This window comes from Pagrus pagrus, assembly GCF_965226575.1.
Source record: "Pagrus pagrus genome assembly, chromosome: 12".
Taxonomy (NCBI): Eukaryota; Metazoa; Chordata; class Actinopteri; order Spariformes; family Sparidae; genus Pagrus; species Pagrus pagrus.
The window spans coordinates 11,940,386-11,968,347 of NC_140196.1; the positions used below are offsets into that span (position 1 = coordinate 11,940,386).

A 27,962-nucleotide genomic window follows, 5' to 3' on the forward strand; every position below is an offset into this window, starting at 1 on the left:
TTGAAAAAAAACCACACATTTTCCTCGAGTTGACGACATGAGTTTTAAAATAAGAATTATTCTCTAAACAAGCACAACGCCCTCACATTTCAGCTTTACACACACTCGGGTAAAGAGGGCGTCACGGGCCCTCAAAGGGTATAACAAGTGAGTGCAGATCAATATAGCTTGTATGTGTTAAATTTCAAGATTGTTTGATGTCTGGACAGGTTCGCAGGGAACAGGTTGAGGCCTGATTCAGAGCTGAGTCACCTCTCTCCTCTCATTCTTTTTTTTTTTTTTTTTTTTTACATCTCCATAACATGAGACGGTGCAAGCCGGATTAAATATCATTTGTGCGAGTTATTCCGTTTGAAGCGTGTGACAATCAACAGACGGCAGCGCGGGTGAGAAGCGACTTGAAGGATGAGAGGAAATTATACGAAAATAAATGTCATGAAACTTTATTTCTCAAAAGTGTCATGAGGATATGAAAAATATCAAAATCATTCAGCATCACAGTTTTCACTGCTGATATACAATCATCTCAGTCACGCTTACATTCAATATATAAAAATATATATAAAAAAAGGAAACATACATATTATTGCCAAGTAAAACTGAGGCACTTGAGAGAAAATCTGTTTTGCTATTTGAGTGCTGGCAAACTGTTTCTACTGACTGTGCAAAAGTTGAAATAAATTCACCCTAAAAAACTAAGTTTGCACTTGTTCCCTAAGTAACAATGGCTTCAGCATTCCTCTGTTCATACTGTCATTCATAATAATGCGCCTTTTTGGTATCGTCTGTGATAAAAACAACAAAAAAAAAAGGAAGTGGAGGACTGCATAACAGCCAATGAGAGACATCGGTACAAACACTGCAGATAACATTGTGAAGGCATATAAAAAAAAACACTCTAGACATGCAGAAAAGTGCATGAATAGCACAGGTAGGTGAGTACATGGCATGACAAAGCTCGACACTGATTGCAATCACAGAAACACTGCTTGAGACGAGAAGCACGTGAGCACACAGAGCTATTTCTCGCTCTGAAATGAAATCGACCGCTCGTAGGAGAAGAAGAAGAAGCAAAAAAACAAAAAAAAGAGAAACCCCCCCATCGGTGTGATTCCCTGACAGCTCTCCCGGGCTCGGAAACATAAAGAAGCAACAGTTTTTTTCTCTGATGGTGGAAAAAGAAGTATCCCAGTTCAGTCAGTGTGCTACACAACAACCAGATTCCTCATGCTTGTGCAGAAGAGACATCCTGGAGAAGGTTTTGGAGCAGTTCTTGCATTGGTATTTTTTCACATCCGAGTGGGTCTGTAGGTGAGCCCTGAGGTTGGACCTGTCTGCGAACGCCCTGTTGCAGTGAGGGCAGGAGAACGGCTTCTCTCCTGTCAGGGGGGAGGAATGAGAAAGGAGACGCTGTCAGAGATTGTGTGCAAACACATTTGAATAGAAACACTGTCACAGTGCTGGCCTGCTGTTTTTGTTTTACAGAGAGAGGCGCTCAGCTGAGCAGGTTCAGTCGCTGCTTGATTCAAACATGACATTTATCAGAAAAAGCAATATTGTTCTTCGCAGTGCATCACCAAAATCAATCTGAGAGTTCATACTTTCCACATCAGCCTGACTACAAACTGTCCTGAGCTGTGTAGCTAGAGTCTACTCTACGCGTAAAGGCTGTTACATCATGTATACATTGAACACAATTAGCCCACATCCTCACTCAGAGGGCCCTCTGTCACCCCACAGTCACTCACCGGTGTGCGTCCTGATGTGTCCTTGGAGCAGCCAGGGTCTGGAGAAAGCTTTCCCGCATATTTTACAAACACAAGGCAAGGTGTGAGTCCTGATGTGCATTTTGAGAGCTCCCAGGCTCACGTACTCCTTCTCGCAGTATTTACAACTGAAGGATTTCCTCGTTTGGGCGTCGCAGTGCAGCTGTTTATGCTTGAGGAGTCCAGAGTACGTGGAGTAGGACTTGCTGCACAAACTACATTGGAATTTCTCTGCCTCCACCCCGTGAGGGTCTGTCAGCTTGGGCAGCATCTGCTCGTCCTCATCACTCCTCGGGCTCTCAGAGCCGCTGTGGTCTTTAGAGGAGGTGTCGGAGAGCGATGAGGGGTATCCAGAGATGGGGGAGAGGTCACTGGGGAGCGGAGACAGCGGCAAGTTGCTGGTAGTCCATACTGTGATGGGGCTGTACGCCGCCGGGCTCAGGATCTCCGGCTGCGGGATGACGGGCAGAGGAAGGGCCCTGTAGATGTGCGGCGTGAAGAACACTGGAAATAAAAGAGAGAGAGAAAAAAAGGGGAAATGAAGGATCACATGTCGCCTGGATGAGGAGAAAGAAAGCAAACAGAAAGTTGCGCGAAACTTTCTGAGAGTTTGTCAAACTTTACCTGTTGGGCTCTCCAGCTCACTATAATTTGGCTTCTTTGCGGAGTTTATGTGTTTCTTGACCAGAAACGAGCGTGGCATCTTGGAAAACAAGTAGTGGACAACTCTTGGCAAACTTTTTTGTTTGTTTTGTTTTCCCTCTCGGAGAATATAGCGGCAGGTTTAGAGAGTGAAGACGGAAATCCTTAATGCTTAGGTCCAGTGGAGTGTCATGGTGCAGCGCTGCGCTCTTGGAAACAGTGCAGTGGGTAGCTGTAAAGAGCTGTAAATACTCCCTATCAGGTGCATGGGAGGAGTCACCCACTGCCATCTACATATACTGGGAGCTCAAACCAATTAAATCTCGCTTTTACCACAAATGCGCCTGTAGCCTATAGGGGCGCACACCCCCCCCTAGGGGCTGGGTTAGTGCCATTTCCTCCACTTAGACAGGTGCCTTGTGCTAAACTCGTGTTTGATTCAAGGGATGCAAGTGCACATGGGGTGACAAGAAGAGCAGCAGCAGAGAAAATTATTAAAAAATAAAGGCAGATTTTTCAGTGAGAGCAGCCAACACTCATCAGAAACTCATTTAAAATACATTTAAAAAGAAACTTATTCAAATACCCTGAAGCATGCTCTGTTTTATGTGTTGCTGTACTTGTTTTATGTGTGCTCCAGCCCACAGTGTTGTAAATTGTACCCAAAGTACTCGAGTAAGAGTAAAGATGTTGTGTTAAAATATTACTTTGTTAAAAGTGATATTCACCCATATGAATATTACTTGAATACAAGTCTTTAAGTATCTGATATTACATGTGCTAAGTATCAAAAGTACAAGTAAAGGTATCTATATACTGTATATTATGTTTTGTTAAAGTAAATACATTTTAAATGTGCTACTTTGGCTCTGCAAGTAACTAAAAAGTACAATATTTGCCTCCAAAATGCAGAAGAGTGGAAGTGCAAAGTAGTAGAGAATGGAAATACTCAAGTAAAGTACAAGTACCTCAAAATTGTACTTAACCACTGCTGTTCCACAGTGTTGGAAAAAGTACCCAAGAACATACTTGAGTAAAAGTAAAGATATCGTCCAAAAACATGACTTTAATAAAAGTTAAAGTCACCCATATGAATGGTACTTGAGCAAAAGTCTTAAAGTATCTGATTTTAAAGGTACTGTGGTGGCAAAAGTACATGTAAAAGTAAATTATACATATGTTTACATCGGCTTGGTTGATTACTGGATACGATATTCAGCATTTTTTCATGATCAGAATCAGTGTTTTTCTTTTTCATCCAACTGCTGTTAAAATAAGTTATTGTGGCTCTGGTGAAGCAATCTGCAAAGTAACTAGTAATTTAAGTTACTTACCTGAAGAAAAGTGCAATATTTGCCTCCAAAATGTAGTGGAGTGGAAGTATAGAGTTGCAGAAAATGGAAATACTCAAATAAAGTCCCTCAAAATTGTACTCAAGTAAAGTACTTGAGTAAATGTACTTAGTTACATTCCATCACTACTGTGCCGCAGTGTGTAAAAAGTACCCAAAAGCAAAGATATCATGTTCAAATATTACTTTGGTAAAAGTCAAAGTCACCCATATGAATAGTGCTTGAGTAGAAGTTTTTAAGTATCACATAAAAAATGTACTTAAATGTACTTAAGGTAACTATCAAAAGTACAAGTAATGTTATAACACAATATCTATACTTTAACTCAAGTATGACTTCTTGGTACTTCTTATGCACATTTACAAAAATGTTATCAATGTGCAATGTCCCTTTAGCTCTAAACTGTGCAAATAAAATGAAACAAACAAAGCAGAGCTGCTATTTTTATTCCTTCAGCTACAGACAGATCCTGGACGATTGCAATGAAAGGAACAGGAATAAGATCTACCGGGGGAGACGGACAGGATTATTTAAAATGCCATCACTAATGCAATCACTGCACAGAGTGTGCTGCTGCTGATTGTTGTGCTACAAACCTCTGGGGACTTGATTATCCTGTATGGGTGGCATATTTAAACTTGAGAAATACTCCCACCGACACCAGCTCTCCTCATGGTGATGATCATGATTTGACTGAGGATATACTGAACGGACAAACTGTTGACTTCATGATCCAACAACTGGTCCAACCTGCACGCTGCCAAAGGCTGGTCACTCCTAATGCAGTTAGGAGTGTGGAGAAAGCCACACATTTCCTTGCCAATAATGCAATAAGGCATTCCTCCTTGAAATGTAAATTCAAGCGTAGTTCCCCCCTCAAGGTCAGACGTGACACCATAATCAAATTTATCCCTGCTGCTGCCTCTGCTACTGCTGATTTGGACAAGGTGAGGCAAACTTAGCAGTCTACGCCCCCTTGTGTTCAACTCGGCTCTTCTGAGAGGGGCGTGTGGCTGAACATCTGAAAGTAACAAGGCAGGAGAGAGAAGAAGCACACAAAGGCAAAAGGCTTAGCTATGGTGATATTGAAAAGCAGCTCCTGGAGCTGTTTGATTGGCTAGGTCAGCAGATATGAAAAGCTCCTTATGTCTGGGGCAAGCCTTAAGTTAATTGTGAACTGCTTATCTTATCTAGAAAACATAATTGCAGATCATGAATAGTTTCCCTTTGTGCCTGCTTGGATTATAAAGGAAAGGGAAGGTTATCTGTGCATAATAACTCCCGGCTACTGTCACACATTCAGCGCTCTATATGGCGAGAAGGATGGAAGTGGAATGGTGGTGATCCAGCAGAAAAACATTGTGCAGCGTTTAAAGATAATGCTTTGAAATTAATAGCACCCACAAAACCTACAACGCATCCCGGAGGAGCGGAGCATGCAGGTGTAAAATGCCTCCTCGTGTGTTTTCATGCTTCAGCACCGTCCTCTGCATTCAGAGCATGTGGAAGCTGCTCCGTAACGACAGCAGCAAAGAGGGAGTGAAAGCATGATGTGCCGACTCAAATCATATCAGCAATTATGAAAAGCAGAGGCTGTAGTTTATGAGCTAGGAAATTAATTAACAGAGAGGAAGCCGTGTATCCTTGGCCTTGCATTGTGTCCTAGTGGGATAGTGAAACACCGGCAGAAATGTGCTCAATTACCAGACGAACATGTGTTTGGTTTTCTGGTCAAGCACAAGTTAAATGGATGACATGCTTGCTCATTTTGAGAGGCATCAGCTTCTCAACACAACACGGCGGTACATCATCATCTTCTTTTATGTTGCAGCAATTCATCCAGAGGGTGACGTGTTGAATTCAGACCCGCAGCATCCGTCATTCATCATCCTCTTTTTTCTTCTGCGAACATTGGGGACATCCCGCGTTGACTGATGAACAACTGCATCCAGCATTAATTCTTATGCATTCATGCCTCTTTTTCCTTTGTTTTGTAATTGCTATTTAATCCCTCATTATTTCATTTTCAATGTAATCCTGCTCGTCTTGTCTTGACTTTTTAAAAGTCTTTTTTGTACAAGCTTTAAGCTTCCCAGCTCTACACATACATAGTGTACAAAAGTGTACAATATGTAAAGGAGGTCAGGCTGGTTAAAGCCCCTAAAAAGTGGTTTCAAATTTGACGTTTTCCCCAATATCCTAAATATTCCTGGCTAAATGAGAATCAATTTATGCAGGTGTGGCTTGATCAGATTTACTTGCAACAGTTTTGATTCAAATGTTGCTCATTCCTCATTGGTGCATGGAAGTGCGTGACATCACCTTTCCCCACCTTTAAACCAGTGATAACAGCAAAACGTATCTCACGTAAAACAAACAAAACGGATCCAATTCTGGTAAAAATCTGAAAGTGAGAAGCTGAGTGAGGAAATATGTTACGTAGGTAAGGCAACGATTGAACTTTTTTCCTTTTCTGATAACGATTCTGATACGTCAATTCAGGCTCTGTCTTATTTGTATTTCTTTTAACCAACCACTGGAGTCTTGGGCTATGCAAAGCCCAGGATGCAGCGATGGCGTCCCTGCAAAATAGTGTCAGGGAAAACTTTTTCCACGTGGGGAGGCGAACCCAGGTATTAAAACGGCTCTGTCCTTGCAAAAAAAGGGTAACAACTGCTAGCTTGTTTAGGTTTGTACCATTAGCAACAAGGTAAGGGTACCTTGTATTTTCATCGTGTATGTTGCTAGCTTGGAGGTTGTTCTTGTTGTTTCCTGTAGAGACGGATTTTATCTGAGGAGATAGCGTGAGGAAGGAGAATGCCAACTGAAATAGTCAGCCAATAGCAGATTTATTACAGAAGGAGACTAATGCTCCCATAACAGTGCTCTCTTTTTCCCTAATTTAAAATCAGTTTATGTCACAGTTTAGAAGAAATGTTAAGATGTCCACTACACAAATGTAAATGGTAGCTCAACACTGAATTTGCCTTTTTTGCGGAGAAGACGTTAACACGCTCGATGGGAGATGGACACAGTTTCTGAACAAGTTCAAACATGTAGCGGACATTTAACTCTGATCAGCTGTTTCTGCTCCAACTGAAGCCTCTGCTCTGCTGAAGAGACAAAAAATAGCAGCAGATTAAAACAGCCTCCTCATCGATCCACACAGATCTGATGTAACCTCCCTAGATTAAAGGTTTAAAACACGAGAGAAAGACAGTTGATCGGGGAGGCTCATTCGCAGGTCATCGTATGCTTTAAGTTTCCCACTGTCAGTACTTCACGACGTGGTGATGAATTTATACACAACGTATAGCACCTTACGTGCTTGAAACAAAGAAAAAAGTCATATTTCGCTCTCTTCTTCTGCAATGGTATAATGGTTTTCTAAATGGAGATTTGGCACCTAATGATTGCAAAAACAGTGGATGGAAACGAGCATTAATTCTCATTTTATTTTGCCCATTTTTCCCTGAACCTGGCTATTGACTGATTCTCATTTCACGTAATAAGCTCAGAATCAGTGCCGCTCCAAAGCCATTGGATCAGTATCGCATCAGGACATCCCTGAGACAGGTGCAGAGGGGTCAGATTGGTTAAAGGTACCATAAGATCAAATGTAGCACTTTAACAAGGCCTCTGGCGAGACCTGAAGGCTATACAAGCGCCATAATCTGGGTGTGAATTAACTTTGATTTGCTAATGGATCACAGTTAAGCCATTAGGGAGGACGGGGATGGAAAGCCTCACAGTGGCAGACACTCAAAGGTTGCTGTTGTATAGTGAAGTCAGTGTGATTGAGTCAGCAGACAACCCTGAGAATGGCTATAGGCTGCAGGATCAACGGGATTCAGTGTTCTGGTCCAGAGCCACAAGTTTTGACCTTTAATTAACAACCCTTTCAGAGTAAGAGTCTTGATATGTGTGGGGGCTTCCAGACTGAAAAGCCCACGTGCTCTATGAATAAGAGCTGTCTGTGACGCGCTGCTCCGGTTGGTAGGGAACATGAAACGTCGCAAGAGCCGACTTGCATCATGCGGGGAAAACAGCGGGAGTCTTCAGCTGGCTTGATGACAACATGGAAAATGAGGTGCACCTGGTCAGCCCCGTGCAGCTGCTCACACTCGGGGCCCGGGGAAAGAGTCCAAATACTACTGAGTGACTGAACAGATACGTATGTACAGTGAGTGAGTGTGAGGAGTGAGGAGATTATAGTGTGTGTTCATTGACAACGCAAACTGAGTCATAAGAGTCTGACTGTACAAGAATGAGAAAATCCACCCATGCTTTTTTAAGCCTCCGTGTCGGTGTCTGTGACATTCTCGTGAAGTGATATCGCAGAAGCGCCTGCAGGGAATTTCTTCAGAAATGGCACAAACGTCCACACGGTGTCAAGGATGAATGGTGGTCAAAGTCAGCGTGACCTCACAAAGCACATTTATGCTCATAACTCAAGAATTTATTCACTAATTTTGACAAAATGTCCTACGAATGTCAAATAGAGTGCCGCAGGAATGGCATATTTTTGTGGGCTAACATGAACGTTAGCATTGTTTGACTTCCAACACTTAGCTTCCTAATGCACTACACTATGAACACTTTACCATAAATTGATCCATCTACAAGTTGGAAAGATAGCGTTAGAATAGAAGATGAGTCTGTGTTTGGCATGACGATGTTTAATGTCCCCTACAACCTCTGTAGTCTCGTCTAGCTACTTGTTAGCAACCGCGTTTTTAAAGACACATAAATGCTTTATGACTCACATGTGTGATACTTACTGACATATTTCATGTATGAACAAAATCTTGTTTCAGGCACTTAACTGGCAACACATTAAAAAAAACACCTGACTCCAAGACGAGGGAACCAGAAGTTCAAAAATGCTAACTTGCTGTTGGGTTTTATGACTCATTCTTGCAGCACTCTGTAGGATAAAATGTTGAAATTACGACATTTTCCCACCATTTTTCATTCCCATATACGTCAGCAACAGAAGGGAGAATGAGACCGTGTTTCACATTTTGTTCGGATACTGAACTGGTGACACTGATGACGGGTATCCACCTTCAAACTGTGGTGACTGTAAACACCAATCAGCCTCAAAAGGTACAAGGTAATTTATTCATCATTATAAAACACAAGGTTGCATAACGAAACGGAGGTTCATAAACTCCTTCATCCTACATAAATTACAGAACACATATACAGTTATCTGTATACAAATGTACACTTAGTGCATCTTCTGAATCTGCGTTGGGGTAACTGTAGACAGCAGCGATATGATGGTGACGATAACGTGGTCGGCATTTGCACATCAGGGAAATGTTGATTGTGTGTGAGCACCAAGTCCACCTCTCCCCCTCCGGCCTTCGGCCTTGAACGCAGCTCGCCCACTGAGTGCAACAGCTTGAAAAAAAGACCAACAGGTGAAGCGAATAACGTCGACCATCTCATTACAATGCAACATTCTGCTGGGAACTCTTGGGTACTGCCATTCACTGACCGACTACTCCTCCTCATGACAGCAGCACTCCTGATGGTACTGAGCAGGAACAGGAAAATGCTCCCCACCATCCCAGCAAAATCAGCACAGGAATGGCTCGAAGAACCTGGCCTCCAAATTCTCATTATCCCAAGTCCAATCCATTCAGGTCCCATCTCACAACCCAAGCGCCCTGTGTCCATGGATCTGAGCCATTTTGGCGGCACGAGGTTGACCTACACGACATTAGGCAGGTCCTTTCAAAGCAGTGGCTGGTTGGTGTTGGTCTTCTATGTTGAATATACACCGATCGGGCACAACATTATGACCACCTGTCTAATATTGTGAAGGTTCCCCTTGTGCAGCCAAAACAGCTCTGACCTGTCAAGACATGGACTTAAGACCTCTGAGGGGGTCCTGTGGTGTCTGGCACCAGGGCGTTTTATAGTGGATCCTCTGGGTCCTGTATGTTGGGGGTTGGGGCCTCCATGGATCAGACCTGCTCCAGCAAGTCTTACAGATGCTCGATCAGATCGGGATCTGGGGAATTCGGAGGCCCGGTCAACACCTTGGGCCCTTTATGGTGTTCCTCGAGCTGTTCCTGAGCAGCGTTTGCGGTGTGTCAGGGCACGTTGTCCTGCTGGGGGGGCCACTGCCATTGGGTAGTGTTGTTGTGCTGAGGGGGTGTACTTGGTCCACAACAGTGTTTGGATGGGTGGTGCGTGTCAAGTGGCATTCGCATGAATGCCAGCACCGAAGGTTTCCCAGCAGAACATCACATTGTGATTAGACGATCGATGTTATTCACGTCACCTGTCAGTGGTTTTAATGTTGTGGCTGATCGGTGTATGTGTGAAGCCTCCACATTTGAGATTTTGAGACTGTCATGGCTGCAACTTTGTGTCTATCACAATCAGATCAAAGGAACTCGGCTGTTTTTTGTTTCTCTCAATGAACTCAGTGACTACTGGTCCAACATTAGCTCGCTGGTCTTCTGCTGATGTTGAGCTTCAGGTGATTGTCCTCGCATGCAGCATGTAGTTTCCACTGGACTCGTTAATGTTGATATATTTTGCCAAAAAAAACCCCCACATTTTAAATTCCCTCCATCTGTCGCTACATATATCAAATGACTCTGTTTCTTCTTCTTTTAAGTGACATGCAGCTCAGGGAACCTGTAACCCACATGCAGAGACACACACTGACAATGTAATGCAAAACAACTTTGAAGCATGAGCCATGATGAAACAAATCCAATAGTCTTTCTCTTTTGTCTTTTTTTTTGCCGCAGATCTCATCTGTAAGCGGGCAAACCTCGGCATGAATCCCGAGTGGATTCACACGCACACACACGCATATATATATACACAGAGAGAGAGAGAGAGAGTGAGAGAGAGAGAGAGAGAGAGAGAGAGGACCGCAGTGCACGCAAATCTAATTGGCAGAAAGGGGGGGAAAACGCTTTGCGAGACGTTTGGAGAGTGTGACGCTGGAAAGAGCAGCAGGCAGTCCCTGGAAACAGTGAAAAAAGTAGAGTCATCATGTAATATTTATGCATCCAGAGTTGTGCGGGTGCCTCGGGTAAACCAAGTGGATTGACGCGCGCGTTAAACCAGCCGCATGTGATTTCCAGCTTCAGTCATTTTGGCAGCACGATGCGAGGCAGAGACGGGAGCTGAGAAACCGGACCCTCTGCCAGAGATGTCGACGGAGAGGAATCCCTGAAACCGACCGCTGCCCAGGAAAAAATATGGACAAATCCTCGTTTTGTGTGCGAGTGCGGGCTTGTCTTTTCCTCTCGGTGTTGTGTTTTTCTTTTTTTTTCTCCTCCTCTCCTCTTTTTTTTGTGTGTGCACAGCGCTACAGAGTAGTGAGTGGACCAGGATGCCGTGTGGGCGATGCTGCCACAAGGGATACATTGTGATTTTTTTTTTCGCTGAGATGTTTTAGCCACCGTTGCATAAATTAAGATAAGGAAAAAAAAAAAAAAAAAGCCCGTCACATGAGGGATTGGAGTCCAAAGGGATCTAAAAAAGACATCACCACCTGTTACTAGGAAATCAGGTAAGCCTCACAGACCTTTATTTTCCCTTTTGCATTCACAGTGCCTGATGATACAGTGCATGACGAACGTAGGTAGTTAATTATGATGCCAAACACCCATGAAACGAAACATTAACCCTTTATAATGCACTTTTTTCCCCTCATTTGATCAACCTTAATGCTGATGTATGTGCCACACATATGATCGAGATGGATAATGAAGCACCACATCCTGTCACAATCAGATTTGTGTGATGCACTTCACTCATGACGGGCCTCATGATTGCACACCGTGTCATTATTGTGTGATCTTGCAGGGAAGAAGTGCTCTTTGCAGGAAGCTTGTGTCTTTACATCGCCTCAGTGCAGGTACACAAGCTGCACCCGCAGTTCCTCCAGCCAGTGCAGAGGCAGCAGACCTCCTTTCATGGATAGTGCTGCTATTCAAGCTGCCTCAAAGTACTCTCTTTGCACGGTGAAGCCGATAATCATCAACATACCTACTTATATTTAGGCCATTTTATATCCTGAACGCCAATTAAGTATTCACAAATGGCTCATCTGCAGAATCTTCTCAGGCAGTCCATCTGTGATAAACCTGAGGAGTGTTTCTGCTGCTGCTGCTGCTGCTGCTGGTCCACTGTGTTTTATCATCCTGGCACTAAAACCCTCCAGTGTTTCACAAAATTTATGTTGCTTCTTTAACTGTAACCTGGCGTGGCTTGTTTTTTCTTCCTCGCCGTGTGACAGACAATCTCAGCACCGAGATGCAGGAATCAGACTCGAGCCTATCAGGCATATTGAGCCGATCCGAGCCGGTCCATTGGCCGGTCATAGGTCAGGAGCAATCTGTCTGATGTACTGGAGGTCTCATTTCCTACAGGGAGGGGAGACGGTGGCATGTCATTGACGATTTTATGCCCTAGCACACGCGTCCCCTCCCCCTTGATTTCTGCTTATGTCCTAAATCAAAGAGCAGTTTGGCCAAGTGACAGAGGTACACTGGCAGGAAATCAGGGCCTGAGTGAAATGGTGTCAGTCACGTCCGGTCAATACGTCAGGCGGGAAGAGAGAACGAGAAAATCCTCCACACGCTGTGTCGCAGTCCGGATCAATCGGAGCAAAGGGATTGCCACAAAGTTTCACCCAACACAACCGAGATCTGCTGCACACCAGAGAGTTCCTCCACACTTTATCTTCCCTACTTAAGCGATCAATAATCTCATGGATCCCAGCGGGTCGTTTAAAAATCCGGACTAGCTAAACGTCTTGAAATGTACAAGTGGGATATGTTGTCCGAAGGCATTACTAGAAGCACTGAACGTACACATTGGCATCAATTATGCATGTTAACACATTCAAAGTGCCGGTTCACTCCCTGCAGCTCGATGCATATGAGGGCTGCACTTTCAGCACTCAGTGAAGCGTCATTTCATTCTTTTTAATGCAGTGTGGCTTTATTCAGTGACCTATTTTGGCCATTAAAAGGAGTGCTGCTCTGCTGAAAATGATGCGCAAAAAAAAAATAAACTTGACAGGTTCCCAGAGAGGAATGAAAAAAAAAGTAGCAGCGAGTTTAAGGAAAGTTAGAGATAAGGCTGGAACAGGATTTATTTAAGGGAAACAGTCGTGGAGCAATCCTTTAACATTTCCAGCGATTGTTCTATCTAAAGGGCAGCAGGGAGAGCCCACAGTATGTCACCTGGACATCTTCATTACAATCTAGCACCAGAGCCTGGCAGCGGAGAGACAAAATGCATCACTCCTGCGGCTGCTGTGGGGCTTTTATAGCAACTGTTTGGTCGACCATCCACATGAACTGCTCCAGATGTCGAATCCACGGAGGAGAAGCCATATGCTTTTATTGTGGCGTGATGTACGAGCGTTGAACATACAAAGGAAGCGTAGATATCTCTCTCGGAGTGCAGGATAAAATATCACTGGTCTGTGCCACGGAGTCACTGTCATGCAAGAAGAAAACCATTAGTCTGGTTTAGTGGAGACTGATGGCTAATGAAGCGAATGCACACCAAAGTCTCGTGGGGAAGACAGAAGACACAACTCTCATTTATATGCGCCTCATATACCAGCCCATCTGATTTAGAGGTTCAGGACTGCAACACAGATCAACGCAATGAAAGCGACACGTTGGTGATAACTGCCCTAAGAAAAGCTATAAGGGGTTAGATTATACACGACGATTTATGGTACCAGCCCTCCGAGATCACATCTATACCTTCAACGTTTCTGTCGAGGGGGAGGCAGCATTTTCTTTAAGCTTTACAACGTGTGTGTGTAGCCCCGGCTGGACAATTTTAGGTCACATTTGATTAATGTGGAGAGTCTTGCTTATTCGTTAAGCACCGCTGCCTTGACAGCACACCACAGCAGCAGCAGCTCAACCTTGATAGAAGGCAGTCTTGTACTGTAAATTGCATTATTGTGTTTCCTCGGTACATTTGCAATCCATCCAACCTGTGAATAGTAAAATAGCCCCGGAGCAGCAATTAACCCGCTTCACAGTTTTTGCTTATGATAGCAGAACAGGCCGTGTGGACATCATAGTTTTTTTTTTTTCTGTTTACTTTCACGGTTGTGAAATCGTCCACAACATGAGCTTATTCATGCTTTTAATCTGTTTTGTTGATGTTTTTTACAGTTAGTAAAAGCATTTTGAAGACATCACTTTGGCCTCTGGAATCATTTTCTCAGTCAGAGCTTCAGCAAATTGTCAATTCAATGACATTTGTTGTCTAAATTCTCTGATTTCAGCTTTTCAAATGTGCATATTTTCTGATTTGTTTACTCCTCAATGACAGCCAACTAAATAACTTTGCGCTGTGGCCAAAACGAGACATTTGAGGACGTCGCACACTAACTTTGGGGAGCAGTGATTTCATTTTTCACCATTTTCTGACATTTTACGCACCAAACACTGAGTGTTGCAGCAGTTTGAGAATTTCACGGTATGATAACCATCTAGAAGAAAACATCACATTTCAATTTATACGGTTTACACGATTATTTTTCATTATTTTCATTCACAGTGACCTTTAAAAGGGATGAAAACAGAACAAGTTTTCAGCTGAACAAACGCCTCAATCTCACAAAGTATTATGTCCTGGCAGACATAAAACTTTATAAAAACTTACAGAATTATCTTTTTAACATCACTAATACAGCAGAATTCAATACTGTAGTGAAGCAAACGTACACAGTATGATAATCATCAATTCTCCTATCACGGTATACTTTGACTAATCGATTAATTGATGAAGCGATCGACTGATTCATGGTCAGTCGCTCAGCCCTGTTCTCTATTTTCTTATATTTTATTGACTAAATATTTTCCCTCATTTAAAAAGTCAATAGCAGCAAATTCGATAATAGTTATGAATCATTAGTTGCATATATTTAGTCAAAGGTCACCGTTTGCAGCTGGAAATGTAGACCTAGACGTAGAAAATAGACATTCGATGATCAAATGTGAGTATTTCCTGGTTTCTTTACTCCTCTATGACAGTCGGACATTTGATGGGGTCGTCTTGGGCTTTAGGAAGCAGGGATCAACATTAAACCATTTTCAGACATTTTATGAACCAGACAACTAATCGATTAATTAAGAGAATGATTGAAAGACGTATGGACAGTGAAACTGATTGTTATTACAGCCCTGTTCTCTATTTCATTATATTTTATTGACTAAACCATTTCGCTATTGATCAAAAACGTCACAAGCTGAGTAATCCTTAATGATTATGCACCATTAGTTGCATCTCTATATTTTATAGGTTTTAGGTGAAGAGGTCACATTTTGCAACAGGATATGACCCTGAAGGGAATCAAGCAAATCCTGTAGAAAATAAAGTAAACATTGGATGATGTACAGCACGTTATTTATATCCCTAAGAGTAATTTGTCTCATGTCAGACGGTTTGAATTCATAAATAATTTACCCGGGCAATCGAGAGGTAGCTAATACTGTATGTTTCCCGACTTTATATTTAGTAAGGGAGCAGATGTGTCCCTCGACTGTGCAGCTTCATTTCAATGTTGCCTGGCCTTCAGCAGTACGCTGAGCTTTTTAATCCTTTCATGTACTTCACACAGCATGGGGCCATTTCCAGGCCCCCAAGTCTTCCCCTGCAAGGCACCATTGGATTGAATTACAGACGTGACTGTATGCACATACATTTATTCGTATATAGTTTAATTAGGAGAGTGAATTACTCTACTCGGTCTTGTGTAAAGGCTCCGTGTTGAGCCTAATTAGGACCCTCATGTAAGATAACATGCTTGACTTGGCCAATCCATTTATCCGAAGGCGTTGCACCATAATATCACATGTTAAAGAAGGAATAAAGATTACAATCCCATTAGGAACCTGTCAGAAGCAAACATGCTGCAGGATCAGTTTCCTCTCGCTGTTCTTTATCATTCTGCGTATGTCTATTTCTGCTCCCTGATATCCAGCCGTATAACAGGCAACCAGTTTCTGAAATGATCCTCGCTGATTTAAGTTGGCACCCACCTGATATCTGGTGGCTCCCTGTTGCCAGAAAACATACATCACAGTCAGGAAGGTCAAGAGCTCAGTCCATAAATGTGTCCATCACTAATTTACTCCTCTGCCTATCATTCATGAGCATCTGGCGTGGAGCGCGTCGCTGGAGCTCAGGTATTGACTTACGAGGTGATGAAAGGCTTCGTTTTTGACAAATGCGCCGAAAGAACTGAAAACATGATGAGATACTTTTTCTATCTTGCCTGAATGATATGTCTGGAACATAATCTGAAAGAATAGGGGGAGAAGTGGCACCTCTAGCGGTACACAAAGCACTGCTGGGTGCAAGACGTGCTCTGCAAATACAGAACTTTTCAGACTGACTGAGAGTTTATTAACGTATCATGAATTGTGGGGCGAAGAGGAACCTGAACGCCTCTCTGGTATAAACACTAGTCTTTTGATGAAAACCATATAGAGCTGAAACATTCAGTGGTTCTTACTTGTCAAATGTGAGGATTTGCTGCTTTTCTCAGTTTTACATCACTGGAATTTAATATTTTTTCTGGTTTTGGACTGTGGGTCAGCACAAAACATGATATTTGAAGATGGAGCCTTGGGCTTTTGAAGCTTTTGTTGGACCTTTTATTTTTAAATATTTTATAAACCAAGCAGTCCAGTGAGAAAATAGTTGGCAGATAAATTGATAGACAGTTCAACTGAAAGCAGCTGGTATTTATGTTTCATATGAACAGGCGACCTCTAGTGGCTTCTTAACCCTAACCAAGTAGTTTATCTGCCTTAACCTAACCGGACTGCGTGTGTACATGTATGGCACACCTGCTGGTTGTTCTGGGAAAACGGTGATGTCGTGCTTTGGGAGATACTGGCAATCAACTTATTCAGTCGTTTAGGTATGAGGATGTGTCAGCCAGAAAGGGGTGACTCCCCTGGTTGCAAAAAGAAGTCCAATTGTATGTAATCTTATGAAAAAATGACAGTTTTGTACTGGGTTTATGGTCCCATTTGCTAGTTTCAAGTCATTTAGTAAATTACCATCCCATTTAGAGCAAAATGGACAATAAAGTAGGGTATGCTTTCTTACCAACTCGCCCAAAAGTGCACTTCTGGCTCCAAAAAAGCAAGATGTATGCTGCTGTAATGCTTAGCTTCAAAAGTGCAGTCCACAGTCGGAGATGTCCTATAACTGTCCTAAGCAAAAATGCGAGCAATTCACTGACTCCGGCTTCTTAAGGGTAAATATTTGTTGTTTTTCTGCATCTTCTATGATATTAATTTGAATATCTTTGAATTAATGTAATGGTCACACAAAACAAGCAGCCTGTACATGTCACCTCGCCTCTGGAATATGTGATCAACATTCTGCATTTTATCAACCAAACCCTCAACTGATAAATGGGGAAAATCAACCTCATCAGATTAAACAAGTAATTGTTGGCTGCAGCTTTAAGTGAGGAAAAGTTAAACACGAAGATTTTCTTTCTTTCACTGTGAGGCCATATTTAATACCCAAAACACCCGCACTTCAGTTAAAACTTCCATTTCACTCCATAGTACACCAATTATACACCCACCTAAAACAGACATAAAAAACACAGAAGCAAAAACAACAAGGTAGCTGCAGCTCTGATTGAGACAAAAAGGAGCTTACATACAGTACGCTGACTGCATGTCCCTAACAAGCAAAAAAGTCGAGCACACACCAATTAGATTTTGTATCCTAGAACAAAATATGGCCAACAAGTCAGCACCTCGGCCAGATTTAGATGCATCTTTAAGCCCTCACAGCTGAGAAATGCTCATTTTTCTGAGGTAAAAAATGTCAATAACTAATTAAGAATTATCCTAAATGTTTGAGGAGTATTTTCCTCTCAAGACAAAGATAAAACACAATGTAAAAAGGTAATTGTAATGAGTATTTTTCATTCTCTATGGAAAGATTGTGTATAAAGAGCCAGAAAGAAGAAGGTGCATATTGCTGGCAGCTTGCAACAAAGAATTAATTATGTTTTCTAACACGAACTGGGCAGATCCTTTGAATTTCTGTCAGTATAATGCTCTTGATGTTTGAGCAGGACTCTTTTGGGATGCCATCATATTTGAGTAACATAATATCCGCTATCATCGCTCGCCAAATTAAAAAGCTGCACTCCCAGGCACCATATGTTCCAGGTCGCAGAACAAGTGAACATACAGTAAGTGAAACCCATCTCAATTCACGTGCAGTAAAACTACATTTGCTGGAGCACTCCACAGACAGCTGCTCCACCTGCACGCAACAAACGGCCATTCATCATCCTGTATGGGCCACAGCTGTCCTCAGGCCTAAGAGATGGAGATGTCACGTTACAATCTCCACATCTTCCAGGCAATCTAACTCGCCTCCTCTCTCCCTGTGTTTCCTGCCATTGTGTCAAAGACAAGAGCATTATTTGAAAAACATCGCTTGGCAAATTGACTGAAAATATCTGATGGCGCGGTTGTAAAAGGAGTTGTGCTGACTCGACTTAAAAGGCACAAAAGGTTCGGCCTATTTAATCTTTGGATTCTCAACAGAAAAAAAAAGGGGAAGTGCTGCCGTCTGATGGGATGTACAGGAGGGCACCCGCGAAGACAAAGTGCTCGTCTCCGAGCCGCAGACACATTTTCCAGCTGACCACGTGAAGGTATTCATTTTTAAAGCAGGTCCACAAAATATGTCAGGATTTCTCTAACAGCCACTGCGGAGCCGACTCATCTCTGAGGCAGACAGCTACATGTATAGGTTGTTAGGTGGAGGAAGGCTGAAGGGAAAAACTGTGATACTGTGTGTCGAATTGAATTTGTAACGTCAAACATAAAGTCACAACTTAATGATGACTCTGTGAAACATATTTGCAGTTACACAACAATATAGATAAAAATCACATGGTCAGAATGCATATTGATATAAATGAGGTTTCTAAAGTATTCTTTATATACATAGGATTCCTGCTCATGATATTTAAAATGTTTTTGTAACTCTCAGCCTTTAATGCTAGAACAACACTTCTCAACACAATCACCAGAATAAGTGTTGGCAATGTACATTTCTACAAAAGCTGAAATTTTACATTTCTTTAGGTTCTATTTCCTTTTTCATGTTGTGGCAACAACACCTAACTCATGATCTGGTTAAGTTTATGCACAAAAGCCACTTGGTTCATGGTTAGGAAAACATCACGTTTTGGTTTAAAATACAGGTTTTGGTCACCACAAAAATCCGCTTTTGTTGCCATAAACACAGCTAGAAATTGTCCAGACGTCTCCTTAAAAATATCACGTCACCCTTACAAATATTGCGACGCAGTCTTGAACAGTGGTCACTGGCTTGGCAGCCTCCTCGCCTGTAACTCCACCATGATCCCTGTTTGACTGAATGAAAAAGTACATTTGTGAACTGGAGTTGGAGATACAGGGAAGTGGTTTGGGTTGATGGTGGCTTTGTATTCAGTCCTTTGTTAGGTTAAGGCAACCAGCACTTTGTTCAGGGTTGGGAATAGATATTTTCCGTCTGAAAATTTGATCTGAGGGTTTCGAAGTACTTCACTGCTGGAAAGATGACCCTTGCATAAAACTGGGCAGTCTATGCCGAAGAAAGACATAAATAGTTTTGACATTTGTACTAAATGACCAGAGGAAACAGAAAAGAGGGCTGTGGTATTACTTTTGCTCAAAAGGTAGAAAACCTGCAACAACCACAATGCTCTGCGCCACATTGGACCAATTAACACCCCTGCTGATGGGTGATGTACCGCGATGTGGGCGGCACTTTGTTTTTACTGAGTCTGATTTGAAACAAAAAACAGTAAAGGTGGCCAGCTTGTAACAAACAATTTGGTAATACAGGCAAAATGGAGTTTGTAATTTGCAAATACTCCCAACAGTCTACTGATACAAAGCTGGTTCTCATTTAACTTTATCGGCACTACAATAGACCTGATAATGCACAAAAACAGCAGAAGTAATTAGAAAGATAACTGAGCTAAAAACAAAGATTTAAGAGTTAAATTGGCTCGAGAAATGTACCTTTTTGAAATGGATTATGTTTTTCGGATGATCTGATCATCGTAAAGATTTCTTGAGTCTCTGCGTTGACTAACATAGTATTAATGACTCACTCTCCTCCCTCTCAGTGCTTTAACAAACAGATTTGCAACTGTATAATCAAGACCTGCTGATTTATGTGTGAAATGTAGCTTGAAATGCATATATACTGTTTTTTTTTACAATGATCATAGAGGCAACACTACGACTCAACAAAAAAAGGTGGCGCCGAGCCAACAATGCATACTAACGAGGAGGATTGCTCAAGAGTGTGCGACTGGAACTTAATAAACACTTTGAAAGAGTCATTTGTGCCTGGCGTACAAAAGATCCAAGAAAATGGAAGAATATGAGTTAATTGCGTTTTGGCATTCGTGCACATGAATCCACAGGTTTTTATGAGCGAGGTGTTTGAGAGGCTCCTTCATCATCGGCTGAAGGATTCATAGTCTCGAGTTTGAATCTGTGAATCGCTTCTGATCATCCCACATACGTGCAGTAGATATATTGACATCACATGTATCTGTAGATTGAATCCCTTCAGTCGGAGTCAGAAGAAGAATGAACAATATGCCGCTGCTTTTTGAATCTGAATATTTAAATGTAGCTTTGTTGTTTGTTTTCGAACAGCAGCTCCTCACTTGCAAGTCTTTCTTAGTATGAGAATGATCACCCCATCCTCCCTCTGTTATTGCAGCACAGCCACCGATCCCTCGCTGAACGTTAGCCTCATTCTGCTCTTCAGCATCAGCTCCACTGGGAATTATCCTCCATCCAGCCAGGAGAGGTGACAGCTCTGCTCTCCCCACCGCCCAGGTTTGACAGCCATGATTCGGGAAGGCCCTCTGCTAAGGCTCAGATCAGGGATCAGCTCGCTGCTCGATGGCTAGATCTCACCGTCCAAAGAGCTGGGGGCCTTTCTACTGAGGTATGTCGACTCTTTCTGCGGCGCAGGTTCTATAGCTCAAGTGTGAGCCATTTTTGATCTGCACTCTTTTTGTCGAGTCAAGTGGCTGTCTGATTAGACCTGGTTTATGCAAACGAGGCTCTGGCAAAAAAAAAAAAAAAAAAATCCTCCAGACAACTTGTGTGTTTCTCTGAAAAGAGCGACTCACATGAGTTCCCAGTATGTGTTTTGTGGTGTCGCTCCTTTTTCTCTTTAAACCACAATACCACTGAGGGTTTTGGTGCTTTTATTGTGGCATTTCCTTCTTACTGTGGCTCAGCTTTATTCTCTCTCTCTGTCAGGGCATCAGATATGGTAACACGGTTCATTTCTGGGAGCACTGAATTGGATATTGAAACATTTATTAGGATACCTGGGTTCTCACCTTTGCTAATGAATTATTCATTAACACTTAATAGTCTCCGGTTTTCTCCCGAGATTGCTCACTGGGAATGTGAGATGAGTTTAGAAGAGGCACATTACAATGAAAGAGCTATTTCCCTCCATTGTGCAAGAATAGCAAAGCTATAATAGAAAAAGGTATCCTGCTAACAATGCTAGCTGGAATCAGCTGCACGGTTCTGCAGTCACCGTAGTTGGCGCTTGCCTCCTCAGTCTAACTCAATCTTGTCTCCCTCTGTTGCAGTATCCCTCACTGCATTGTAGCACATGGATTTCAAGACTTCAAATGAAGAGGTTGGTAGGATTCAATCAATGTAACATTTTGACAGTGAAATGACTGTGATTATAGAAACAGCTCTGACATTTACAAGCGTCTGGAAGCATGTGGCTTGGACAGTGCTATAGCACATCAATCTGTAGGAATGCAGCCTCCCCATTCCCCTTTAACCCTCGTCCTTCCATCATGTGGATGCACAACCGGCCACCGACTGGAATAAACTACTGTATGAAACTACAATCACAGCAAAATGTCAACCTACTTCCCTCTAAACATGTAATTTATGTAATCGAAATCAAAACAGATTAATATTATTCTATTCTATTAATCTGCACATTATATAAAATAAGAATATATACATATGGGCTTATTTATCATCCTGTCACCCTGATATGATGAAGTTTTCAGTAATTTAAAGTGGAAATTGTTTATATTAGGGCCGGGCAACAGATCGATACTATATTGTTATGGTGATATGAGACTATATAGAGTACCAGTAGTCATCACTGTATTGTCAGAGTATCCATGTTGAGGTATTTGGTTATAAATGGTTGTGCAATTTGATGTTATACTTTTGAAGAGATGAAAAAAAATTTTTTTTCATATAGCCTTAAAATTAGCCCTAACTTGTGTTTTATATTTATATGGTCGACCAAACAGGTTCATTTAGAGTGCATGGCTTCATTCGCTCAGACGGATTAAAAAGAAGTAAAAGCATAAAATGCTAAAATGAGTCACCAAATACACTCGTGTTTATACTTACATTCATATACCTCTATGTGTGGGAAACACTGCAATATAAAATCACTGAAATGTTATTTAAACTGTGTCTGTCTCTTCAAAATGACTCAGTGCCCTGAAACCCCCTGATAGTGTTTCAAACCTTCAATCGGGAGCCTTGGCAAAGATAAACTCGATAAATAGTTGCATCTATTAAATCTGCTTTGGCAGAATTGGGTGCCTTTGAATAGGATCCCCCAGGGCCCCGAAACATACATGAAAAAATTTATACGATAGAATAAAGCAACTGTGAGATATGACAAAAAGTATTTCTCTGGAGTCTGCAGGCATCCCAGTGGGTAGGATTAGGATAAATAGATCCATTGTGCAAATAACTGAATCAACAAGTATAAACATTATTAAAACCGACTTCTTGTGTTAATGTCGCTCAGTGTAAACTGCAGTAAATAGCTTTTAGTAGCCACATGTCTCACATCCTCAATCACATGCGAAGATGGCGATGATGGACCTGCAGTTTCTCAAACTAAGTCCAGCTCTGCTTCATTTATCAGCAAGCAAACTGCTTAAATACTGGCAAACCATGATAGATACCACTGCCAGCAAGTTGCTTTCCCTCTGATGGTTTCTTTGTCAATATGGCTTTCCTTTTTTCTCCTGATAGACGGATTTTACTTGAATTGTTTTAACGGTAAATGACTGCTGCAAAGTCTTTAACATCAGCCCGATTACCACTTTTGGGGCAAACGTGTGGATTGATCAAAAAATGCCGCATATATAGTCCAATGAGAGCTGCTCACCTGGCGCATAAACAAAAAAAGGTTTCCAGCTTCCAGGTTTACTTCTTGGTTATGGACAAGGAACCTAAAAATGAAGGAAGAGTCATTATGTCATCAAATCTCACTCTGGGGGAAGACTGTGGTGTCAGCTGTATCGAAGTCAACGGGAGATGCATTTAGAAACGCACTCAAACCCAACATGTCTACGTCGCATGACTTCTGATGAAGAAGTGCCTTCAGAAAATGAAAGAACTCACTTCAGAGAGGAGGTTAACCACAGGATATCTCCCAAGTGAGGGACAGGGCTGATAATATTTTGATCAAACGAGGCAGGTCCGACTGATTTCCGCTGACAAGACTGCACTTAGACCATGAGCAAAGAAATCAGTCGCCAACCTACTCTCTGAAGTGTGCGCCTTCATTTTCTGGAGGCATTTCTTCATCAGAAGTCATACGACGTAGATATGTTGGGTTGAACTGTGTTTTCTCCATACATCTCCCGTTGACCTCAATACGGCTGACACCACAGTCTGGCCCCAACGTGAGATTCGGTGACGTGATGACCCTTCCTTCTCTTCTCAGCTTGAGAAAAGTTTCCCAAAAGTCATAAAAGAGTCATCATTGTCCTTGCTTGCAGCGCAATGTTTTTACTGTCTTGCAGATGTCTCTTTTATAATCGTGGTCTATGGGGGAAATGCTGGGTAAATTTGGAAGCAAGTCTGAGCAGCGCAGCCAAAATCCAGTTTTAAATAATAATTTAATGGTTTGGGGACAAACTACTGCAGGTGTGGATTAAACCATGTGCACATTTCTTAGGGGGGTGTGGGGCTGTTATTATCTAAAATATGAGAAATAATCTTCCAAACGACTCCACCAATGGTAACATTTTACTTCTAAAGCCAATAATGTAAAATATCAAAATTGAAATGAAAAACTAACCTTTGGTTCAGTTTCTTTGACACCCTCCATGTTGAACTCTTCCCCTCAGTTCTACACTCCTGGATGAGAAACAGATGTCCTTGTTGCAGATCTGCTCTGATCATGATGTAGATAATAATGGAGGGGGGAGAATAATAGAGAAACATAAACCGGGATCAGTGATAAGGCTAATTAGCTACAATGCAAGCGCTACAACGGGTCAATGCTCAGCCACGTGAGACACTGTCTGAACCAGCCATGTACAGTTACGGCACTACTGCCCTCATTTTGCTCGGCTAATGACTCTCGCACGCACATTACTTCATATAATGTGAATTAATGCGTCCCTCATTTCATTTCTCACGCTGCAGCTGCAGGCGGAGGCTCACTTCTTCCCATTCCTCATTTGGGGTGATAGATAATATGCTCCATAAACTGACTTTGATTCAAGTTTGACCTGCAGTCGAGATAGTCGCTCTAAGAATAGCAGCCCGACTGTCTTGTTAACTGATGAGCGACGTACGCCGTGTGACAAGGATGCTGACACTGGTGGCTTCTTTCCATTAGCAGTCTTGTCAGGTGAAGGTGCTTCTTTTATTTAGACCTTTTTAAGTCAAGGACAGAGCAGGCATCGCAATTAGCCGGGGAGGAGGGAGGATATGCAGAATGCAAATTTATGCGGATTAGCATGTTTTAAATGGATCACTGGAAAGAGACACAGTCCTCACACTGGGAGATTCAAATGTAGAGCCTGGTTCAAGCCACTTAATTTCACAGGTTCTTAATTTGCCATCACCATCATCAGCCTTTCACTAACTGTAAATAAGATGGTATAATTTCAAGGTTTTTTATCTCAGTGTGAATGTATACAAAGCAAACGAGAGGGCACGAATCATAAAAATCAATTTCAGCGGGAGTCTGCTCATTATTAGAAAACTGTAAATCAACAGTTGTCTTGTATTTTTGTTCCATCTCAATGTGTGTTTATTACTCAGAGCGCTGATTTATTTGTTCCAACATCAGCGTTAACGAGGAGAGTACTAACAAAGAAAATCAACAAAAAGTCTGTATCCTGATTTCCATTTTCATCCTGCAGTGGAGTATTCTCAATGACATTTCATTTCATGGCCAGTTAATTTAGTCAGGGAGGGATGATGAATGATTTTTATCTCTCTGACTGTTCGCAGACAAAGACTGGGATTTATTTGATGCAAGAAGGTAATGAGGAGCCATTTAATATTCGACTACACTTGGCCAAAGATATTCTGACCATTCAAGAACAAGATGTCATCTGTGTGTCAGGAGAGCCTTTCTACTCAAGTGTAAGTAGCCCGGTACTTCTCCTCTATATGGTACGTTGAAATCATTAATATATACAGCACAATGAGTGAAGGTTGCAGCGCAAAGATACCGTGAATGTCTGCGTCAATGACAAATCAGTTAATCTATTCCTCATAAATCAAATGCAGCTATTAAATAGCGATTCACCTCCCGGATCATGGCGTATAGAGAGATATTCAGACCTCACTTGTCATCATCTCTGACAACTTTTTCTTCCCATTTACAAATCCACTGGTTCTCATTAAAAAACTCTCCAGTTCATGACCTTTCTCAAAACGTTATTATTCTCCCAATAACATTTTGCTGTCAAAGACGAACAGAGGAATAGCTCGTGTCTGCTGAAACATGATCACTAATTAATGTAAAGGATGACATTGCTACTGCAGACTTTTTTAAGCCTTGGTGACCAATTAAACTTTATGAAAGATGCAGAATTCCTGCAAACTATCAGCGCCAAATGTTTTGGAAAATGCAGGCATCAAATTCCCAATATGAAACGATATGAAACAACATCTTTATACTGGAGCCACGGGCTGTAACGATCAATAGAAAACGGTGTCAAATCACAAACACCAGAGACAATTACGGGATCGATAAAAAACAGTGTGAGACAGACGATATATCTTAAGATCTATAGAGTGTAATAGAAAATAGAAAACAAGGAGAAACAACAGAAGAAACAGCATGAGCAATGCAAAGAAAATCCATTTTTGTGAATAAGAGAGTTTAAAAGAGAGGAGGAGAGGAGGAGGATTGGATAACAACAAACTTCATATCCAAACCTCAAAAGAGTCTGAATTTATTGTCACTGTCTCATGAGTTTGACACTTTTTTGATCTTTTTTTTTAAACGATGTTGTTTTTTCATATTGTGAGTTCGTTGCTCGGTGAAGGTCTGCAGCACGACAGAAACATTGCATTTTCAAAATTTTTAATAAACTTAGTAGTGACATTTTATGGCAGTGCAACACTTTCTTTTGCGTTATTTTATTTTATTTGGCACCTGTCTACCAGGTGGGCAATGAACAATGAAAAATTTTGTCATTTCCCATCCTCATCCACCACTAGATCGTTAAAAAATGTTCAAAATGTTGCCTCACATAGTTTTGAATGGCTAAAAATAATATTTGTAGCAATGCAGCAAAACTTTATGGTAACCATTAATAATAAATGGTAAAGTTAGTTAATTAAACCTTGTTGATAGTTGATAGTTAGTTAACTGTTAATGAACAATAACATGCTTTTAAACCATTTATTAAGTGCAACTGATGTTTTTAATACTTTGTAAATGGTTAATAATTACTGTGTAGTTTATAAACATTATTTCGATTGGCCTCATGAAGCCATATATTGCAAATGTAGACAAATTCACATCAACATTGATCAAAATGTTATTAAAAGTAACTGTGTTTCACTTGTGTAACATGTGTGAAACAAAAACTTAGTTCCACATTTCAAAGAGAAAGCTTAGATGTGGTCAATGCCGTCATGTCTGTGCACTGAGCTGGAGTCGGGAGGCGATTAGCTTAGCTTAGCATCAAGACTGGAAGAAAAGGGAAACGGTTAGTGTGGTTCTGTGAAAACGTACTGTGGAAAATCTGCTTTCCAGCACCTCTAAAGTTCTTTAAACAGAAATTAAACAAAAATGTAAAAATCTTAATCTAGTTTCGGTTGTCTGGATTTACAGGGAAGTTGTGTTGTAACTGTTTGTTGTCGAACAACAGCCGGGTGCAGTGACTTTCTGCAGTGGGGAGTGAAAAAATGTTCTTCACTCCACCGAAACCCACAACTACTCTACTCTGACTGTGCATGGATCCAACAGAGATATTACGTGTTAACTGATGAGTTTCAGAGGTGCTTCGGACAGACATAGACTACCTGTTTCCCTTTATTTTCAGTCTTAATGCTAAGCTAAGCTAATCGCCTCCTGGCTTCAGCTTCAAATGTAATGCGTAGGCTGGACAGCGGTATCTTCTCATGTAAATCTCGCCAAGAAAGTGAATAAGCGTAAATCCCATATGATTCCTGTAAAAGTGTAAAAATGACAATATTGAATTATTAGTTCTTCCTTTTAGTGGAGAAGTGAGTTATGTTGGTACTTCAGATGCAACTTTCACAAATAAATAGGGACGCATAACTGCATTTTTCAGGTTTGAAGTTGCTTGTGATTAAATTTTAGTTCTGACAATAGCAGCTTCTCCCTATTCGTTCTGTGGTAAGAGCTCCCTCCGGTTCAGCATCAGTCTGAAGTCATTTCTCGATTCTCCCTGCGTCTCTTCCAGGAGAGGACTGTAACGATCCGGAGGCAGACAATTGGAGGGTTCGGTCTGAGCATCAAGGTAATTTAGATCCCAGCTGATTAGGCTGCTCCTCACAACTCCTTTAAATTAAGTCTGAACAAGTGTTATTGATCATTTTCTTGTCAAACAGCACTAGCCGAGGGATTCGCTGAAAAAATTAGCTTCTTGCGAGCGTCTTCGTCTCATTCCGGTGTTTGTGATACCTTCGTACATTTAAAGTGATTTGCTTTGTCCCCTCAGGGTGGAGCAGAACATAAAATCCCTGTTGTGATATCAAAAATATCGAAAGAACAAAAAGGTATATTGTTTTTGTTGTGGTTTTTTCCTCCATCTTACTCTTCGTGTTAGTTTTACTGACATGTTTTTGTTTTTTTTTCCATTTCC

The 27,962-nt window shown here is 41.6% G+C and overlaps 2 protein-coding genes across 2 annotated transcripts in view; one reads left to right on the forward strand and one right to left on the reverse strand.

Annotated features, from left to right (window-relative positions):
• Positions 1–427: 427 nt before the first annotated feature.
• snai2 (snail family zinc finger 2) lies at positions 428–2,627 on the reverse strand. The gene is made up of 3 exons (XM_084368993.1): positions 2,391–2,627; positions 1,749–2,270; positions 428–1,379 (listed from the first exon to the last, which is right to left on the reverse strand). Exons 1-3 carry the CDS (start codon positions 2,467–2,469, stop codon positions 1,198–1,200), a joined length of 783 nt encoding a protein of 260 aa, XP_084225119.1. The 5' UTR covers positions 2,470–2,627; the 3' UTR covers positions 428–1,197.
• Positions 2,628–10,710: 8,083 nt separating this feature from the next.
• Positions 10,711–27,962, forward strand: part of sntg1 (syntrophin, gamma 1) — a 37,425-nt gene continuing 20,173 nt past the window's right edge. The window contains exons 1-6 of the mRNA XM_084369285.1: positions 10,711–11,309; positions 20,576–20,806; positions 21,471–21,520; positions 25,126–25,260; positions 27,561–27,617; positions 27,819–27,876. Of these exons, the coding sequence (XP_084225411.1) occupies positions 21,494–21,520; positions 25,126–25,260; positions 27,561–27,617; positions 27,819–27,876 (277 nt within the window). The 5' untranslated portion in view covers positions 10,711–11,309; positions 20,576–20,806; positions 21,471–21,493. The remainder of the gene's footprint in view (positions 11,310–20,575; positions 20,807–21,470; positions 21,521–25,125; positions 25,261–27,560; positions 27,618–27,818; positions 27,877–27,962) is intronic.